Source organism: Cibotium barometz, chromosome 6, assembly GCF_041138505.1.
Source record: "Cibotium barometz isolate CiBa-2024 chromosome 6, ASM4113850v1, whole genome shotgun sequence".
NCBI lineage: Eukaryota > Viridiplantae > Streptophyta > Polypodiopsida > Cyatheales > Cibotiaceae > Cibotium > Cibotium barometz.
In genome coordinates this window covers 60395936-60409580 of record NC_141051.1, presented here as the reverse complement: position 1 = coordinate 60409580, position 13645 = coordinate 60395936, and the positions used below count along the sequence as shown (strand labels likewise).

At 41.2% G+C, this 13645-nt stretch overlaps 1 protein-coding gene across 1 annotated transcript; it reads right to left on the bottom strand.

Moving 5' to 3' along the window:
* Nucleotides 1-5551: 5551 nt before the first annotated feature.
* LOC147637930 (zinc finger protein CONSTANS-LIKE 3-like) lies at nucleotides 5552-7028 on the bottom strand. Its single transcript, XM_086799772.1, has 2 exons — nucleotides 6033-7028; nucleotides 5552-5944 (listed from the first exon to the last, which is right to left on the bottom strand). The coding sequence occupies exons 1-2, from the start codon at nucleotides 6831-6833 to the stop codon at nucleotides 5621-5623; spliced, it is 1125 nt and encodes a 374-aa protein (XP_086655898.1). The 5' UTR covers nucleotides 6834-7028; the 3' UTR covers nucleotides 5552-5620.
* Nucleotides 7029-13645: the final 6617 nt, after the last annotated feature.

Here is a 13645-nt window from a genome sequence, read left to right as displayed (position 1 = left end):
TTATAAGATTCTTCTCATGTTTGCACCGCCAACATCCAAACTAACTAGAGTGTACACTTTTGCTCTCGAGTTGTAAACCTCATGTGTCTGCTATGCGTCGTTATATACATGTGAGAGCAACATCATGGGCACATGCATCATGTGTTTTTGTAGCTCATCATTTGTGATAGCATCCAAGGTAGACTTCAAAACAACAAAACAAATTCCACAACTTTTCAATCATTTTTTACATAAGTGTCGTGATGCAATCGATAATGACCTCATCATAAAAAAACACCACCTTATTTTGAAAAGACTGAGGTGGTTTTGACAATGGGGAGAACGGTCGTGGTCCTTTCTTGTTCATGTAATTTCATAGCTCAAGGCTTATGGTAGATGCAATTTGACTTAAAATAGTAGATGTAGATTAGCGAAGAATAATGCCTATAGCAAGATTGGAAGCAATGAAGCACACAGAAATATCATTGTGGATTTCTTTGTAAGTATTGGAGCTCATGGCTTAAGAGTTCAAAGAGAGACATACAGTTGATGACTCAAGACAAGTGCAAGAGCCAAGGTTTTGAAATAGATCTGCTTTTTAAAAAAAGGAACGAAGTGTTTTTGTATGAGCAAAATATTCAATGTAGAACTCAGTTGTTGATAGACAAAGATATCACTAAAAAGAGCACAAAAGCGGGGAGGATATTGGCCCAGAATTGCTAGCACATACAATAGCTCTAACCAGTTCACGAGTTCCAAGAGCGGAGAAGACTTAACAGTTCCAATCAGTTTCAATAATATCAAAAGTTTCTACTGCTCCAGATTTGATATAACTGGATGAAACTTTGGCCCAACCACTAGTGTCTACAATGGAAAGGTGTGGCCTTACAAGCCTTCAAGGTAATTTTACACTATTAGGGTCAACTACCTCTATACTCATGTCACATCTCTATAGAATTATAACTCCTATCTGGAGACTCATGTCTCATGCCTGTTAGCTCACGTCTCACATCGGCATGCTCATATCATGGCCCTGTAGAATCAGGTCTAGAATTTTCATGGGACTCTTTTGTGGGCTCATCTCTCCTAACCGGAGAGGTAGTTTGACCTTGCTTTTGAAGCTTTTTTTATGGTTTCTTGGACTTGAATGGGGTTGATTAAGATTCCTACTTCTAATTAATGATGTTTGTGCAAGTGAGTAATTAGTTTTTGATGTATTTGATTGATTTTACATGCTCTAAGCTACCAATTTCTACTATGCCTGAACAAAAATCACAACTTTCACACTCTTACCCATACTGAATTGATCTTGTAGCTTATGTTTTTGGAGTGGATTACACTCCTAATCATAATTGCCAGAAACGATTTCTTAGCTTAGTGCATAAAACTTGGGCTTAAAAAATGGCCAATGAAATAAGGTATTCTCCTTCCAAACTATGCAACTAGAATAACATAATGCAACCAAGCTTCAAAACAAATTAAAAATAAACAAATCTAATACATCTGAAACTGTATGTTTTTTGAAGTGTGTCCCACTAATCAACATTGATGAGCAATATTGGGTGATTGTAATAGCTTGAAATGGACGAAAAAATGGAGACTCATGTCTCGCCTATACAAGCTCATGTCTCACATCTGCATATTCATATCATATCCTTGTAGACTCGGGTCTGATTTTCATGAGACTCTTTTGTGGGCTCATCTCTCCTAACTCGAGAGGTAGTTTGGCCTAGCTTTTGAAGCTTTTTTTATGGTTTCTTGGACTTGAATGGGGTTGATTAAGATTCATGGTTCTAATTAATGATGTTTGTGTAAGTGAGTAATTAGTTTTTGATGTTTTTGGTTGATTTTACATGCTCTAAGCTACCAATTTCTACTATGCATGACCAAAAATCACAACTTTCTTACTCTAATCCATACCAAATGGAGCTTGTAGCTTATGCTTTTAGAGTGGATTATATTCCTAATCGTAATTGCTATAAGCTATTTCTTAGCTCACTGCAAAAAATTAGGCTTAAAAAATGACCAAGGAAGAAACAAGGGATTCTTCTTCCAAAGTATACAACTAGAATGACCTAATCCAATCGAGGAAATGAGAGATTCTCCTTCCAAAGTATGCAACTAGAATGACCTAATGCAACCAAGCTTCAAAATAAATTAAAAATGAACAAATCTAATACATCTGAAACTGTATGTTTTTCGAAGTGTGTCCCCTAATCAAAACTGAGCAATATTGGGTGATTCCAATAGCTTGAAATGGACCCTAGGGTAGTCCCCATTGGCAACACCAAATATATTCGAGACAAGAGATCGCCTTAGCCTATGTCGAAACAAGGATCATTTGGTACTTTTTCATAGTCGTAAATGCAACTTCCCTACATGTCCATCATCGCATCCTCACTCTGTTGTCACATCAGAATGCTTCCATGGATATGATGGGGTTAAGGAAGAGCTATCTTTGCCTACTTGTTACAAGAAGAGAAGAGGCTTCATAGTGGATTTTTCACACAAGAGGTGGGTAGAGAAGAAGCTCATGAGAGGGAGAGACATATACTCAAATCTATTCAAGCAAGCAAATTATTAAGCATATAAGAATCCAACAAAACACATGCTAGCCTATCCATCGCATCCATGTCATCACACTAGATGCTTCCATGAATATGGGGTTGAAGAAAGAGCTCTCTTTGCCTAGATGGAGGTAAGAAGAGAAGAGCTTGCAGTGGTTCCCTCACAAGACATGGGTAGAGTAGATGCTCAAGAGAGGAGGAATCCTACAATCAAAATTATTCAAGAAAGCAAACCATCAAGCATATAAGAAGAGAAGAAGGGCCTTTGCAGTGGTTCTCTCACAAGAGGTGGGTAGAGAAGAAGCTCATGAGATGGAGAAGCCTACATGCAAACTTATTCAAGCAAGCAAACCATCGAACATTTAAGAATCCAATAAACCACATGCAAGAGAGTAAAGAAGAGGGAGAGCTCACAGGTATTCTCCTACAAAGGGACAAATGTGTCTGGTTCAATGTCACAAATGATTTAAATACAAATGACTACTATTCACTACTTACAAATAGTCCCAAGCCACTAGTTCTAGCCTTAAGAAAGGATATATACATTTTTTGTGACTTCCCTATTTGGCATTAAGCTCAAAGTCAAGCCACTTCATAAAGTCCAATATTGTCTTAACAAAAGATAAAATTTGTTATTGTTTTAATAAAGCGCCTTATGGTAGGACGGGCGAGTGAAACCCAGTTAAATGGTGAAGTGGTTTATGAGTGGAATGAATAATTTTTTTTGGAGTTACTAACCACCATGTTGACTCTTGTGAATTAGGTGGAAGATAAAGGAAGAGTAGCAACCACTGTTGAGATATCGAAATAATAAGTTACCTAATCCACATTAAGATACCAAAAAAAGAAGCTAGCCTATCTCTCGATGAAGATGAAGAAAAAGAGATCGACCCCAAAAGGCATATAGGTGCGATCCATTACATGTTCCATGGGAATTTATGAAGCAAATAGACATCAAAATATTGGCTCAAAACTGTAGGAGATGCGGCATGTAAGAAAGGCCATTATAAGATTCTTCTCATGTTTGCACCGCCAACATCCAAACTAACTAGAGTGTACACTTTTGCTCTCGAGTTGTAAACCTCATGTGTGTGCTATGCGTCATTGTATACATGTGAGAGCAACATCATGGGCACATGCATCATGTGTTTTTGTAGCTCATCATTTGTGATAGCATCCAAGGTAGACTTCAAAAAAACAAAACAAATTCCACAACTTTTCAATCATTTTTTACGTAAGTGTCGTGATGCAATCGATAATGACCTCATCATAAAAAAACACCACCTTATTTTGAAAAGACTCAGGTGGTTTTGACAATGGGGATAACAGTCGTGGTCCTTTCTTGTTCATGTAATTTCATAGCTCAAGGCTTATGGTAGATGCAATTTGACTTAAAATAGTAGACATAGATTAGCGAAGAATAATGCCTATAGCAAGATTGGAAGCAATGAAGCACACAGAAATATCATTGTGGATTTCTTTGTAAGTATTGGAGCTCATGGCTTAAGAGTTCAAAGAGAGACATACAGTTGATGACTCAAGACAAGTGCAAGAGCCAAGATTTTGAAATAGATCTGCTTTTTTAAAAAAGGAACAAAGTGTTTTTGTATGAGCAAAATATTCAATGTAGAACTCAGTTGATAGACAAAGATATCACTAAAAAGAGCACAAAAGTGGGGAGGATATTGGCCCAGAATTGCTAGCACATACAATAGCTCTAACCAGTTCACATGTTCCAAGAGCGGAGAAGACTCAACAGTTCCAATCAGTTTCAATAATATCAAAAGTTTCTACTGCTCCAGATTTGATATAACTGGATGAAACTTTGGCCCAACCACTAGTGTCTACAGAGGATTTGGAGTTCAAAACCACAAGAATGGTTGAAGGTGAGCTTGTAATAGAGGTGGCACATGTTTTCATGCTTTTCTAAAATTTAAGGAGTATAAGATGTTCTAGAAGTTCCAAGACTCCAGAAATACATTAGAAAGAGCAATCTTTAGTCTAATCAGAGGTGTCATCAATAATCGCTGTACTGGAGAAAGAATTTTACCCAACAAAGAAAACATTACATGTGGAATTAGTAATGGACAATGTGGAGATAGGTATGCTATGTAAGGACTTGGATTTTGATAGGTATGCTATGTAAGGACTTGGATTTTGATCATGATGAAAGGATTTTCATAATCGAGCATGCGGGGCTGGTAAAGTGGCTGATGGTTGCCTTGGTGCGAGGAACATAAATCGTCATGCCAGAGTGTCCATGCAGCAGATTGAGATGACGTTTACAAGATCCATTCTAGAACCAAACAGAAGACTTGAAGATGGACATGATTTGTGGTATGGATAATCCAAGGGAGCTTTGACAATGATAATTTTTCTCTGTTTCAAGATAAGCAAGAGATGTCACATGCCCCATCCTCAGATGGACACGATTGAGGCATGGATGATCCAGGGGAGCTTTGACAATGATAAGTTTTCTCTCTGTTTCAAGATAAGCGAGAGATGTCACATGCCCCATCCTCAGATGTATATACCATGATAGTTGATGGCACTTGTACAGGCTAGTTGTGAATTCGTGTGTGCAATTACAGTTAGCGCTTGGATAGAATCAGTAGTAAATTGGCATGATGTGGAGTGCACAGGCACAATCAACACACACACTCACACGGGAGCAACACCACCAAGTTTCAAATGACAATCTCATGTTGTCTAACCTAACCAACCTGTGTATGGGCCCACACCATCTCACCACTTGCAAAAGATTGGCTTCAAAAGCACCGTCCAAATCTTTTAGCTTGAGGAGAAGGCACTCGGCAGCTTGATGCTTCGTAAGCACCTGCGTTCCTAGCTGACCAAGACCCCTTTTGGTTCTCTGTATGTGGAACAACATAAGGGTTCATTGAAATCATAAGAGCGGCGAAAAAAAAAGACGACGATTACAAGCTAGAACTGATCAGCACTCTGACAACGTTGGAATAACTATCATAGAAAAATACAGGAGCAGCCTAAAAAACGGTTGTTTCACCACAATCTTTCCCAGCAAATTACAATTACAAATGGATGAATCTTCACTCCTACAAGGAGGGGACAATCCCGAAGCCAGCATCAGGTACAGCATAGAAAATCTGGTCGACTTTGACCTCAGATCTCTTGGCAAACCTACCTTTTATCCTAGGCCTCATCTCCGCATAGGCTTTCCTAGATGCATACCTGATGGTCTTTTCAAACTTCCTATTCTTTCTTTTCTCCTTGTATCTCAATACACTTGCTTCTCTGGCCTTAGGCTCCAACTGCCCAGCGCTCTGCACTCCGGGCAAGGCTGCAAGTCCAGTAGGGGTGGATATGTCGCTGAAGGCCGAGTCTGGCACGACACCAAAATCCAAGGAGCTTGAAGACATCTGCAAAAGGCAGATTGAGGCATAATTTTAAATCAGCATAAAGAGTAGCACAGCGCAAAGACCATCATGTACATACGGCCATCCTTACACTGTGGCTGAGGGAAGCTGCAGCAAAACCATAGCCATTCTTTGGGGAGATCTCCGCATCCAGAAGATGAGATCCATCAGGGGGATTGATGGGCAGACGGTTCCCCAAATGAGGTTTGGGATTATGGACAGGCACTATGATATCAGCAATGACCTGTGGAACTCCCTTAGCTGAGGCAAACTCTATATCAAGACACGGATCCACATCGGGGAACAACTCCGAGCTCCTATTGTCCAAGCTTTTGATTTTGAGGGCCTTGCCATGGCCATGGGGGACAAGCCCATTGGTGCCTGTGCTGCATGTGTCGTCGGAGAAGATGGCAGGAACGTTCACCTCATTATCAAAGCCACCACCGATCAAGCCGCTCTTGTTTTTGCCACCATCAGTGTGCAGGAGCCACGACTCAGCCTCTGCAACAGATCTCTCATCATCATCTTCACCATCGTCAGAGCTATCGCCGCCACATCCGCCGTCTGATGAGGGATCCATAGCGTTGAGCTTGATGAGGCCAGGGGACTCGTAGAAGGGCAGGACAGGGACTCTTTCATGTCTGCTGGCCAGAGGGTTAGCACAGTGGATGTCTGCGTCACAGGCGAAGCATAGAGAAGCGGCATCGGCTTTGCAGGTTACTACCGCCGGAGCCTGCTCGCAGACCTCACACATCCAAACCCTTTCATGGCGAGAGGCGAGCTTGTTGGCGCCATGCACCTTCACATCGCAACCCATACAGAGGTAGGCCGCATCGGCCCTGCAGAAAACCAGGGCGCTGGAGGCCTGGCACACATCGCAAGACCTCGGCATGCTAATCGGCGGTTTACAGATCTAATCTACCTTAGCACACAGAGTGCAGACGAGTGGGTTGGTAGAAGGCGGGACAAGCTCCCATGAAAGCTTGACAGGACACAAGTCGGCTTTGAGAAACCCAGACGCTAGTGACGCGGAATCCATACACTTGGCTCAGAACGAAGATGGCGCCACCGGTGACCCTATCGGATGCTAGGGGCGGGGTCACGCGGCACCATTAATTGACGTACTTTTGTGATTGCAACACTTTCCTCATATTTTCACCGGTGACCCTATCGGATGCTAGGGGCGGGGTCACGCGGCACCATTAATTGACGTACTTTTGTGATTGCAACACTTTCCTCATATTTTCAAGTCTCAAAACCAACTACACCCACCCGTTGAGAAAACTGTACAGTATACAAATTCCAATTATTAGGGGCACATGACGAGGGTAAATTAAAAATTTCTTAATTGTTGGTGAGAATAGTTATTACCAACCTTATTATTCAAATGCTGGTGTATGCATGGAGGATTAAACGTCGATTAAATGTTCTCACATTGTCTCTTCTTAGCTTTGACATGTCCGTTTGTTTCGTCATAACACACATCTAACTCTACAAAAACCTCACCATCTTGCTTGCTTGCCTAGTTGCACGAGCCTATACAAGGAAGGATCATCAACCCCTTTCTTTTCTCAATATATTATGAGATGTGCAAGGGAAACCCAGCATGTTCTCTATCTTTTGGACATAGATTACATTTATATTCTTCTACATGCCATTTGCAATACTTCTTTGTAGACAACATTGCTTGTGTAGACTTTGTTCGTACCATCAATGATGCTTTCATGGTCCACAGTATCCTTTACACACACTCTCACTACATCAAATGATCTAACACGTGACATAACAACATACAATTATCCATGTGTGAATATTTGTGTGGCCAAATAAAGTCCCAACACACTTAATGTTTGTTCTTGGGACTTATTTATTAGCATACCAAAAGCTAATGTCACAGGAAATTGTCTCCTTCTCATATTAAAAAGAAATTGAAGCATAGATGGTATGAATGTTATCCTATGAGAATAATGGCCCTCTCTCCAATGTTTATACCTGTAATAATTTTTGCTTCTATCACCTTTGAGTGAAATTGCTTGCATATCAATCTGGTGCCATTACAAAGTCCCCGCCTAGGGTTCAAATTGCAGAGCAGCATGATAGGAGTAGTTATCTTTAGAAACATGCGATGAGGAGGGTAACCACCACCTAAGTTCAAACTATTCAAGTACTTAATTGCATACAATATTCTATCATTCTCAGAAGAAACAACCGAATCTACGCTCAGGTATTCTCTTTCAAGTCCAGGTTATGCACTCAAGGCTAGTTCATTGATCTCATCGACCTCTAGATTTTGTGGTGCAAGAATAGCGTTGTCTTTGATGAAGCATGTAGAATTCTCCACTCACTACAACACAACCCGCTCGTAGTAGCGATGCTTGTTTGCATCACTACAGGTGTTGCTATGGTGCGTCACTTATGCGACTCCAGTAAGCATCGTCATTGCATTGCTTAAGCGACGCCAATAGCATGGCTTAAGTGGTGCCTACTGCTCGGGCGTCACCTAAAGACGGTTATCTCAGTGCATCATGTAAATGATGATAGGCATCGCATAAGCAATGCGCAATGAATATTTTAAACGATTAAAAACTAGCATTACAGTGCGACGGTTATCTCAGTGCATCATGTAAACGATGATAGGCATCGCATAAACAATGCGCAATGAATATTTTAAACGATTAAAAACTAGCATTACAGTGCGACGGTTCTCTCTATCGCTCTCACATGTACACAATACAGTGCGATGGTTCTCTTTATCTCTCTGTCTCTCTCTCATTACAGTACTTCTCTCTCTCTCTCACATACCTACAATATCAAAGTACTCTCTCTCTCTCTCTCTCTCTCTCTCTCTCTCTCTCTCTCTCTCTCTGTGCACACATTAAAGAACTCTTTCTCTCGAAGGTCGAGCACACAAGTGAGTAAAGATCAATATGGCGGATTATAACATCGGTAAGCACATAATTATACTTCAACAATTTACATTTGTGCACAAAGTTGAACAAAAAAAAAAAGCTCATGTAAATATTTGTAAGTATACAAGAGTACAAAGTATATAAAGTGATCAAATGTTTGCAAATGGTAGAATGTGAGGCCAGCATAGTCTACCTAATTCTATACTCATGTCTATGGATAATAGTACGTATAACTATGTACAATGCCTCCAAATACAGAATGGGCTCGAACTCACGACCAGTTGTATTTTCAAATGGTTGAGTGTTATTACCTATAACGAATCAAAGAGATTGAATATCGATGGTGGCAGACCTTACACTCAAGGAAATATATTGAGGCTAATCAATAGTAGTAGTAGAGGGAGGAATGAAAGAACTAATTATACTTTTGCAGAGTGTGAACTGGTCATGAGCTAGTTCACATGAGTAGAGATGTACCTAGAAACATTGTAGTCAATGTTGTTAGATCGTTGTGTGTTGGTGAGGAGTTGGTAGTGAATCATGGTTAGCGTAGGGGACCGCCAGCTCCACATAGAGAATAGATGTATTTATAAGATTTTTAGTGTACATGTCTTTTGTAACGGGCTTTGATCTATGACGTTCTAGTAGTATATTTATATTTTTTACTTATTATACCTTGTGGTGCCAAAGGTCCTATTAATTTAAGTATATTTGAAACAACATGTGTACATGATGTCAAAATTTAATTTGATGAGACTTTGCAAATGTGTTTACTCGTGCTTTGTTGTGTCACTTATCTTATTATGAATTATTCTATCTTATGATTAGCTAATTCATATTGGATCACAGGTTCCAGACTATGACATTGCAGAGAATGTGCCCTTATATCATTAAGGTCACTCTTGGTTGTCAGGAGAGTGTATGCGAGTTCTTAGAGCAAAGGATCATGGTACTTTTCAAAGGTTGAGAGAGAAATACACATATCAAATAGAGCAACTAGATGATGCAAATCATGATACTAATGACATGACTAGATTTCTTGATGATTGGTTACATAGTAATATAGATGATAGTGATCCTCATGAAAAAATATCTTCGAGAAGAAGCACTCTCAAAGATCTATGAGGGTTCTTCTATGATGGGATTATCTATGACCTTCCTCATCTCTTGAACCTCCTCTTGAACCTCCAAGGTTGCTACTCCTGGAGTAATGTATCAATTTCAACATTACTAACATAAGTGGGTCATATACAATAATACATGGATGCTAAGTGATAGGGTATGTTTATCTTCTTGATGAACTATTGTTGTTATCAGATTACTTTCTAGTAAGATTCTACTGCCTGATAACACAATCCCAAAAACAAGGAACGAGGTATGAAAGATGAGACGAGTCTTGGACTTGATAACGAAACGATCCACGCATGCATCAATGATTGCATTTTGTATGGAGGAGAGCATTAAAACTTCGCTCTCTGTCCCAAATGTGGTGCTTCATGTTTTAAGGAGGGAGCAACACTTATTCCTCATAAGGTTCAAAGACATTTTTCATTATCCCCATGAATAGAGTACCTATTTCGGAGCCCAGAGTTATCAAAGCTTATGGATTGGGCTGCAAAGAATGTGAGCACAAACAAGATCCTATGCACTCCGTCTGACTATGAAGCTTTTAAGCACATTGATAAAACATGGACCCATGAGACTTAAAACTTGGTGTTGGTCTAGATGGAATCAATCCATTTTCGCATAGATCAAGTAAGTGGTCAACTCGGCCGATGGTGTTGATTAATTACAACCTACCACCATTCATGTCCATAAAGAAGGAGCATCTAGTATTGATTTTACTAATTCCAGATAATACACAAGCAACATGATCTGAAATTGTATCCACCACCAGATATGTTTATACTTCTTGAAAACTCTAACTCGATACAACACTTCGATATAGGAAAACCATACGTCAAAGACATCAGTGTGTGTACCTAGACCACTCCATCGAAGATCTACAAACAACTATGGAAAGAGATAAAAGTGCTTGATATGTCCAAGACTACAGATGAACGAAGCTTTCAGGTTTGCGGCATTCTAACATGGACTATTCATGACTATCTTGCTTACCACAGGAGTCATCCCTGATGATGTCCATTTTTCCCATTTCTTTATCCAGTTTTGGTAGGCATGGGGGGATATTCTCTCTCTCTCTCTCTCTCTCTCTCTCTCTCTCTCTCTCTCTGTGTGTGTGTGTGTGTGTGTGTGTGTGTTAGGCATGTAGGAGTTAATTGGCTAGAAGGGGCCTGATTTACAGGTTGGTTGACATCTAGGCTAGCCAACTAGATTATGCTAGTCATGGGCCAGTCGACCATATATTGTTGGTCATGGGGCCCCATAGGGGGGATGTTGGCTTGTTTAGACTAGTTGACTGTTGGTCGGCTAGTTCATGGGGCCCTATAGGGGGGATGTTGGCTTGTTTAGACTAGCTGGTCGGTCAGTTCATGGACAAAATCCATCAAATACTGTAGCCCAATGATACTGTGTAGAGTGAGATATGTTGTGATCAACTAATGACGATACCCGCCTTGGTTATAACCGATTTGATGGTGGAGTGAATGTTAGGCCTGTGTGATGGGAGCATGTCATGTCGGCGGAGAATCTCATGAATTTGCCTTTGTGTGGTGGAGGGACATGATGCTCTGGGTCGGGGATGTTTGTCGGCACAGACATGATGCTCTGGGGGTCAGGGATGTTTGCCTTTGTGTGGTGGAGAGACGTGATGCTCTGGGTCGGGGATGTCTACTCACAGAATGGATCGAGCTCTCTTACTAAGAACTCCTATGGGGCATGGAGCTAGAGCGTGGGTACAGGTGGTTCCCAAGCCCTAAAAGGGGTTTTTCTATTTGATTTTATTTGGGATTTTTGTCTCTTGTTGTTGGCCGATAGCTGTCCCTGGACCAACCAGCAGCACAATAGTATATATATATATATATAATTTGCTTCATCGTTCAGCATTACACCACATCATATTCAATATCTGGATCTTGTGTTGTTGCTACCTGGATCCTCATCGCTTCAATGTTTTTCTTATGCAAATCATCCAGAGATAGTGCCCTTGTAGCCCTCTACACTAACAGATTTGCCCTGTTCTGGTAACTCTTTACACCATCAGATTTGCCATGTTCTGGCAGCCGTCTTGACCACTAGATCTGCCCTATTCTAGCAATCCTTTTCCCCCTCATATCTGCCATGTTCTGGCACAGCCCCTCTACACCCCTGAACCTTGCTCTATCTCAACATTTTTAGATTTGCATTTTTGTGATTTTTATAGTCCTATTTAGCCCTGCAAATATGCGTTTACCACTACCTCTTCACCGACCGTACCATCAGTTCTGATATCGTCTGCGCTTCACCAACGGTCTATCACACTACTAGGTTACTCTATCAGCGTATCACACCGAGATCTTGTATTGGATCACACATTATAGTCATCTCTTCATTCATTCACCTGCATCATGCTCTATTTACTCTGATCTCTCTTTGTTGTAGCCCTCTCTACTTATTTGACATCGATTCGGGATGGCAGCCCTCTTTGCTCTTCATCGCCCCTCAGGTATTGCAGCACCCTTTCACCAGAGTCTACACCCCTCAGGTACCACAACACCCTTATCACCAAAGCCTGCACCACTTCACCTTCCACTGCCCACCACTACAGATATCTGCCACCTTGGAGTGCCTCTACATCCACTGATGCGAGCCTTCGACATCGACCGCCTCTCAGAGTGCCTTTGCCTCACATTGACATGAGCATTTGTCTCACCCCCGAGATCGTGCTTCAGCTTCCACCTTGTCTGTGCTTCTGCGCCGGTCTACTGCTCAGAGTCACCTCACATCAGAGGGTCTATTGTACATGATTTCATTCACCATCATACATACACTCAATCACCCATTTCATGCTGTGTTGATTTGCTTTGATCTCTTGTACATCTAGTCCTTTCGTCCTTTTTCCCTCATAGTGGTGTTCTCTGATGTCATAGTAGAGGAACTATTGTGGGCAATGGATTCCTATGTGGATGTGTACCATAAATAAATCTGTGATGGCTCTTTGTGTGGTGTCCTGTTGGAGTCGGGGCTGTCTCTTACCATGTGCCTCAACACTACATCCCTATGTTGTTTGAGCTCCATCAAGTACATGCCCAAGCACCTTTGATTCTCAAATTGTATCACCCATGTGAGTGGTCCGAATCCCTCTTGGAAGAGGCAGTGGAATCTCCCCTATATCTTATAGTAAGCCGAGCAACTAAACATATAATGGGCCTCATCCTCTACTAATCCTATGGTACATACTATGCATGTCCTCTCCTCATGGGATATTCTCAGCTCTGCCGGTCTCTACTCATGTGGGATATTCTCAACTCTTCTGGTCTTTACTCTGAAGGCAATGGGAGGATACCCTGAGTTGGCTGATCGCGATATGCATAACATGTGACGTGTATCTGTATGTATCCCGCGATCTCAAAGAATCCATCCTCAGAGAGTCTCAAGAAGTGATCTTTGTAGAACTCACACTTCTTACCTATCTTTGACGGAGACACTTACCGGACATAAATTCGACTGTTGCAGATGTGAAAGAGTTTAAAGACTGGAACCAAGGAGCCAGGAAAGTTATGTATTGGCTCTCCATTAGTATACAGGACACCATGATTGGGCACATTCAGGATGCCAAGTCCCCCAAGGAGGGGTGGGACACCTTGGTAAAACTCTATGAAACAAATACCAAGGCACGTAAGATACAGTTGAAGAA